The sequence below is a fragment of the Maniola jurtina genome, chromosome 21, assembly GCF_905333055.1.
Source record: "Maniola jurtina chromosome 21, ilManJurt1.1, whole genome shotgun sequence".
In the NCBI taxonomy this organism is placed as follows: domain Eukaryota; kingdom Metazoa; phylum Arthropoda; class Insecta; order Lepidoptera; family Nymphalidae; genus Maniola; species Maniola jurtina.
The window spans coordinates 11,558,743-11,567,032 of record NC_060049.1 but is presented as its reverse complement, the minus strand read 5'-3'; the positions used below and the strand labels follow the sequence as shown (position 1 = coordinate 11,567,032).

General features: G+C 37.0%; 1 protein-coding gene across 1 annotated transcript; it reads right to left on the bottom strand.

The window, feature by feature from the left end:
- Positions 1-6,962: 6,962 nt before the first annotated feature.
- On the bottom strand, positions 6,963-8,075 carry LOC123876069. The gene has a single exon (XM_045922197.1). The coding sequence runs from the start codon at positions 8,073-8,075 to the stop codon at positions 6,963-6,965; it is 1,113 nt and encodes a 370-aa protein (XP_045778153.1).
- Positions 8,076-8,290: the final 215 nt, after the last annotated feature.

Here is an 8,290-nt window from a genome sequence, read left to right as displayed (position 1 = left end):
ACTGAGCCTAATAAATATTAGGCTAATAAATATTAGGCTCAGTAGGTTCTGAAAATTCAGAAAATAGTGATTTACAGTTTTTCCTGCAATTCATAAGTAAATCAGTAACACATTGTACGGAATCCTCTCCAGACGAATTCAACTCGCACATTCCCAGTTTTTTTTTTTTCAGTTAAAACTAGTTTTGACCGGATTAGAATTTTGACTGTAACAGTGGTAAAGTGTGGGTAGGCCTTATTGCTTGATTGGGCCATTCAGAGTACCTCTGTCTGAAACTTTGGATCAATATTGGTTAATCTTGTATGGATTTATTTACCTTAATTGTTATGTAGCTGCGTAGATTCAAAGATCAAACAAGCAAGTAGTTTGTTTGTGTATATTTACTATGATTGGAATTATACAGAACTAGAGGATACCCGCGACTTTTTCCACGTGGACGACTTAGTCGGCGTGGATTTAGATTTTTAAAAATCCCGTGGGAATCCTTTGGTTTTCCGTGATAAAGATACCTAACCTATCCGTCTTTGAGATGCAAACTCTGCACGTACTAAATTTCGTCAGAAATGGCACCTACTAAGACAGGATTTTTGGAAGTTCAACCCCTGAGGGGGTTAAATAGGGTTAGAAGTTTGTATGAAAGTCTGTCATGTTAAAGTTACATCCATGAAAATTGGTATCAGGGTACATTGGCATTCAGTTATAAATGAAGAAATACATGTTTCAGACTTTTAGAAAATTCCCACAATTTCTAAGTTCCACCCGAGTGAAGCCGGGGTGGGTCTGCTAGTTAAATTATATGAAATGTCGATTAAAACTTCTGATTGTCAGTGTTGTTAAGAAATACATATCAAAGATGATATATTTCGTACAATTAGGTATACCTACCTAATAGTCATATTGACAATTCTATACAAGTGTAAATTAAAAAATTTCAACACCCCCGACAAATCATTTTCAAATAAATAATTATGTATATCTAGGGCAACGTCCATCTTGACAGCTTGACATTTGTCAATTGACACTTGAATATTAATAATAATAATAATACCAATAATCTCGATCAAGCCACCTTTCAAACAAAAAAAAGTAAATTAAAATCGGTTCATTCCTTTAGGCGCTACGATGCCACAGACAGATACACAGATACACAGATACACAGATACACAGACACACAGATACACAGATACACACGTCAAACTTATAACACCCCTCTTTTTGGGTCGGGGGTTAAAAATAAACTTATTCATCTGAATCAAAACTAAAAACAAAAAGTATTAAATTAAAAACTTTAACTAAAATATGTAAATTAAAAATATTATTTTGCATAAAAACTTTTCACACTCGGTTTTCCAAAATTGACTTTTAATAATACATTAGTACGGTTGATATTGCTTCCGATGACGCTTATTGCTTTAATTTCGGTTTAATATCAGAAGGCAGTAGGATGACCATAATTTATTATAGCTCGTGTACAAAGTTTAGTCAGTCAAATCCAAAAATATATCGTAAGTTTTCTATCTAGGGTTCTGTGTCGGAAAGATGTCTAAGCCGTCCGTTTATCCGTCCGTCTGTGTGTCAGCGGGCTGTATTTCATGACACATGATCCGTAATAGGTAGAGAGTTGAAATATTCACAGTAGGGTCAGTAGGTATACCTATTTCTAAATGTTGAATAGACGCAGGCGTTATTTTGAAGACCATGACATACAAGGAACCAAAAGATTAATTTGCTACTATCCGCTAAGCTAGACAAGCCACTCGAAGTACGTTTCGCTCCGACATACACCGGAGCATCCTCAGGAGGCGAAGACCTTACAATGCCTAAATGCAAAGACTTTGTGTTGGCAATGTTTGCCATTTTAACATCTCCCGAGATTTAACCAAATCCCGGTTTTTATCATTTCTGTCACTGTCTATTGGTTACATGCACTACATAGAAAGAAAGAAAGAAAGAAAGAAAACTTTTTTTATTTGATCACATTACAATACAATATATCTTAAAACTAATTGAATGAATATCTACATAATAATATTATACTTATAAGTTAACATATACTAAAATTAAAATGTCCCATGTGACCAAATATAGGTCTCCCACTCAGCATAATGCTGCAGCAAGCTGCAGCGCTGGTTTTCAGTGGGAGCCTTAAAGAGTGAGGTCACGGACTACAAGTTACCTAATTTAAATATAAAATAATTATAATATAATAAAAAAAAAAAACAAAGCAAAAAGACTAACGATATAAAAATTAAGGTACAAAGACAAGCAAGAAAAATAATGAATGCAATCTAAGATTATAATCTAATAAATTATAAAGTGCGGCTTAAGTGCTGTAACGATACTGTGCTGATTGATCCAAATAGTAAATATTTAATATAATAATTAATTTTAATTTGTAATTTTTTGTTGCAAAAGAAGATATGTTTTCAGTTTAGTTTTAAAAATTCCAAGGGACATAGGCAATTTTAACGGTGGTGGTAAATCGTTCCAGCACTTAGTGGCCGCAAATTTAAAACTTCCCTTAAATGCCGCTGTTTTATGCTTTGGTGTAGACAGTAGGAGATAGGAATTACGTGTAATGCGTGCTGACTTATCACCAAACCACATTAGTTTATTACGCAGGTATTCTGGGATTCCGTGCTTAAGTACCCCAAACAGTAGAGTAGCAAGGTGTAACTTCCTACGTGCTTCCATCTTCAGGAGATTTGCCTCGTTAATGTAGGAAGTGACATGCGTGCGTGGTGGGATATTAAAGCAATACCTAGCACAGGCGTTTTGGACGCGTTGAATAACTTTTTAGTCCTACTTAAGAGACGAGGCCCATATACCGTGTCAGCATAATTTAGTCTTGACAGAACGAGTGATTCGCATAACCGTATTCTTAACTTTAAACTAATATAGGGCCTCATTTTATAAAGCAGCTTAAGGCGATATAAGCTATTGCGGACGGCGTTAAGGATGTGAGTCTCAAAGTGCAGTGCGGTGTCAAAGACTACTCCCAAATTTCGTGCTTCCTCTATCTTTTCAATGATATTATTATTGATTTTTATAGTGGGATTAAGCATGTTTAATTTAGCAACAACACTTTTGGAACCCAACATCATACATTGTGATTTACTAGGATTTAGTACCAAGCAGTTCCTTTTTGACCATAGATGTATTTGCTCTAGATCAAAGTTAATTTTTGATTCAGCTGCCGCTGTGTCCAGGGGATCAAAAGAGATGTACAGTTGTGTATCATCAGCATAAAGATGGTATAGGCAATGATTAATGCAACTTTTAATGTCAGCAGTATAAATTGCAAACAGCAAAGGTCCAAGAATAGATCCTTGAGGAACTCCTCTGGTCACAGGAGATGGGTCAGAGGTTGAGATTGTGCTGTCGTTGTTCGTGACTTCAACAAACTGCGCTCTATCACTTAGGTAGCTATCAAACCATTTCACTGTTAAGATGTCAAACCCATAGTAAGACAGCTTGGACAGAAGAAGAGTTGTATTTAGGGAATCAAAGGCTCTTGAGAAGTCTAAAAGAACAAGCAAAGTACCCTTACCCTGATCCTGTGCTGTCAAGATATCATCTACTACGGTTGCAAGAGCGGTAGTTGTGCTATGTCCTTTTCTAAAACCTGACTGAAAAGTTGGTAGTATCTTATTTTCTTCCACGTAATTTGTTACCTGATGAGCCACAACCTTTTCTAAAATTTTTGAGATGCAAGGCAGGATACTGATGGGTCTCAAGTCTTTAAAATTGAGGGGATTATTACATTTTGGCAATGGTTTTATTTTAGCAATCTTCCACGCATCAGGAAATGTAGACGTAGATATAGATTTATTGACTATCGCGGTGATAACTGGTAATGTTTGAGGCAAAGTCAGTAATAGCATTTGAAGAGATATGTCGTCTACACCCTGCGCATTTGACTTTAAATTCTGAATAATCTTGGCAATGATAATTTCATCCACTGGATGCAGCGTAAATTGACCATCTCCATACCGGTGATATTCATAATAAGACAGATCCGACAAAGCTACTGCCTTTTCGCCTGGTACATCAAGAAAATGTTTGTTAATTATGTTGGGGTCATTTAACATCGCTGGCAGTTCTTTCGATTTTTTCTTGTCCGTTATCAAAGATGATTTCTTTAGATTTCGCCACAATATAGCTGGAGAATTGATGTAGGCATTGATGTATGTTTCATGAAACGCTTTTTTTTCAGATTCCAAAGCATGTTTAACCAGAAGCTTCATGTCTTTGTAATATTTTTTATGCGATTCAATCCCAGTGGTCTTAGCCCGATCGTGACTTTGATTTCTGAGTTATATCATTAATTTTATAACGTCAGTAATCCATGGATGCTGCTCTTTCAACACCACTTTTTTTAAAGGCGCATGCAAATTAAATAAATCTAAAATTATTCTATTAAATTCTAATACAATATCATTTACATTATTAGTACTATTTACGAAATTCCACGATATATTATTTAAATCTCTGTTAAAATTTTCAATATTTATATTTTTTAAGGGTCTAATACTAATCCAGCGCGGTGGGAGGTTGTCTTTTTTCAAATTAAGGGTGGATGAAACTATCGCATGGTTTCCAAGTTCTGGTATGTGAGTAACTTTAACATCATGTATACGTGAGTCAGTACAGATCACATCAATAAGTGTGCTGCTTTGATCTGTGAAGTGTGTTGGCTCAGTAACTAGCTGTGTAAGATTTGTGTAGTGTAAGAATTCATGAAACAGTTTTGTCTTACTGTCTTCTATTTTTAGTAAATTAATATTGAAGTCGCCTAAAAGAATCACACAATCAGCGTAACCAAACGAGGTAACTGATTGCGTGATTGCGTCAAAGAATTCATTAACGTCAAGCCACGGTGGCCTATAGGCAGTTCCAATAATTATACGGCGTTTATTGACGGTTGTTCCTAGCCACATCTGTTCAACGTTGTCTGAAAGTGGATGCTGATAAGTTCGCACGCTCACACCTTGTCTGATATAAAAGCCCACTCCACCGCCTCTACCTCCGCGCACACTTTCAGGTCGTGGTATATGCCGTAACCTATAATTAGGTACAACAGGTGCCCGGTCGTCCTGCCGTTGCCGAAGCCATGTTTCATTAATTGCTAAAATATCTATATCTAGACTATCCAGAGCCGCTACAAACTCGTCATGTCGTGTTCCTAACGATCCAGCATTAAAAAGTCCAACCTTAAAGTATTTTTTATTGTTTTTGCCTGTGCCGGTATAGAGTTATCTCTTCATTAAACTTCAATAAAGTATAATCTTTTACCGTCAACATTATATAGGCTGCATCTGCTGGAACACCACAAAATTTAACAGAAGAATCAAATTCAAATTCAAATTCAAATTCAAAATGTTTTTATTCAATTAGACTTTTACAAGTTCTTTCGAATCGTCAAAAGCATCTACCACTGGTTCGGAATGCCTTTCCTACCGAGAAGAACCAGCAAGAAACTCGGCGGTTGCTCTTTTCAAAGATTTGATATACAATATTATGCCATGTATAAAAGCAATTGAAGTCCTGCGCATTGCTGGAGCGAATCGAAGTTCAAATCCACGCTTTTTTATCATTTACATAATCTTCGATAGTATAATATGCTTTTCTCAAGAGCATATTTTTAATAGATTTTTTGAACCTGTGTAAAGGCAAGTCCAAAATTGACTGAGGAATTTTGTTATAGAAGATTATACCCATTCCCACAAATGACTTTTGGACCTTCCTGAGACGGAGTGTAGGAGTCGCAAGCCTGTTACGGTGTCTAGTCAGCCTGTTGTGTAGATCGCCAACCTTCTTGTAACTAAGAATATTTTGTCTTACAAAAATTATGTTGTTGTAAATATATTGAGAGGCTACGGTAAGGATACCTATTTCCTTAAATTTTTCTCGAAGTGAATCGCGTGGTTTTAAGTTATAAATTGCGCGTATTGCCCTTTTTTGTAATACAAAAATTCTCCCAATATCTGCCGCTCTACCCCATATTAAGATTCCATAAGACATAATACTATGAAAATAAGCAAAATATACTATCTTTGCGGTCTCCACGTCAGTTAATTGTCGAATCTTTCTAACCGCGTAAGCAGCAGAGCTTAGTTTGCCAGCAAGAGTTGATATATGGGTGCCCCATTGCAGCTTCGCATCTAAGGTTATCCCCAAAAATGTAGTAGTCTCTTCTATTTTCAAAATATCATTATTTATCATTAAATTAATGTTACTTGTGTTCTTGGTATTGGGCAGTGCGAATTCAATACACTTAGTTTTTTTTGCATTTAAAAGTAGATTATTTACAGTAAACCAGTGAGTTACCTGAGATATGGCACCATTTATATCGTCAATCATTATTATAACGGCTCGGTACGAAAATTGTTACACGGCAACATAATTCTATATTCAGTATTTTTCTAAAACATGGAGCTAATGAGCAACATGGCATGGCATATAATAAGTATATCAAAATTAGACACTTTCTAGAAAACAATTGTATCGGAGTTAACAAACTTAATTGCAAGTATAATATACTTTTAAATGCTCCATATTGTAGAGTACTATATAGAGCAGATGAGCAACATGGCATGGCATATACTAAGTAAATCAAGATTAAGCACTCTCTAGAAAACAACTGTATCGGAGTTAACAAACTTAATTGCAAGTATAATATACTTTTAAATGCTCCATATTGTAGAGTACTATATAGAGCAGATGAGCAACATGGCATGGCATATACTAAGTAAATCAAGATTAAGCACTCTCTAGAAAACAACTGTATCGGAGTTAACAAACTAAATTGCAAGTATAATATATTTTTAAATTTTGCTCTATTTTGTAGAGTACTAATAATTTTTAGCTGTCCTCTTAGCCTTACAGAAAGCATTATTACTAAACTAGACAAAACACAATAGCTAAACCTCATTTGATGTCTGCGAGAAGCTGCGGTGCACTTAAACTCTATGCTCGTTAGCATTTCCAACGATGCTAGAGCCAAAAACACGTGCTAGATCATTGTCAGATCTGATGGTATGAACTGGTTTACCTTCTCCTTGTCGAGTATATATTCGGCCTCTTTTTGTCCAGGTAAATTTCCATTGTAAGCTTCTTGCTGCTTCACGCGCCGTATAGAAGAGTTTCCTGTTTCTAGAGGTTAGGCGTTCGTTGACATAGAATCGTCGTGGCGGGGCGTCCACGCCCAGGTCGGCTGATGTAGCCCCACGCCGAACTCTAGCGCTCTGTATAAACTCGTCCCGCAGCTGACGTCTAGATAATCGTACTACTAGACGACGACTCTTTTTGGTCTCGCCTTTGTTTAAATCAAAATTTTTGCCGATTCTTTCAGCGAATACGATATCTTCCTGTTTAAGTGACAGGCCTAACTTTGTCGCCAACACCATGACAGTCTGTGTTGGATTTTCACCCGTCACCTCTGGCAGATTGGATATCTCTATATCCGACTGTAGAATGTCCTGTTCCCGGTCATTAATATCTAGTTTTAGCTGAGCGATAGTCTGCTCCAACATGCTTATTTTAGGAGAAGAGTCCGATTCCTTTAGGCCTTCGAGCGCACTTATTCTTTTCTCTAGGCCGTCGATCCGTTCATTCGATCCGGAAAGTAGACTGCGCAGCTCGGAAATTTCTTGACGAAGGTCTTTAAATTCCTGTCTGACTTCACGGAGTTCGTCTCGAAATAAACGAATTTCTAGTCCCAATTCCACACTGAATGACTGGGTAGTATCGTGGGCCGTGTCGTTTAAATTCTGATTATTATCTGGGCTCATGGAGGCCGTAGGTTCAGGATTTTGGCTAGCAACATTACCCACAGATATACAGGGCGTCTCTGACTGAGGTGGCATACTATAACTGGTGGCTATGCCCTTCACAGGTGTTGCCACATTGCCCGTTTTTGGCAACTTGCATTTACACTCTGGACACATCCAATCTGATGGTATTTGTGCATCTTCTGAAATAGCGACGCATGCTTTATGATAGATCGCAGAGCACCCGCAAGCAACGGCACCTACCGGCGAAAGGAATTTTCCACAAGCCCGGCACTTAGCCATGTTGAACCAAGTATTGATTAGGACAACGTATCTTGAACCGACTTGTACGTAGTTTAGACAATCGACAATAGATGGCGTTTACTTAGTAGTTTACTGTAATTCCAGTAGATGGGGCTAAAAGCTAGATTGTTTAACTTGGACAGCAACGATCTACTTGGGCAGGTCGATTTAACTAAAGTACGCACCTACCCTCTTCTTGTCTTTATATACCTGAT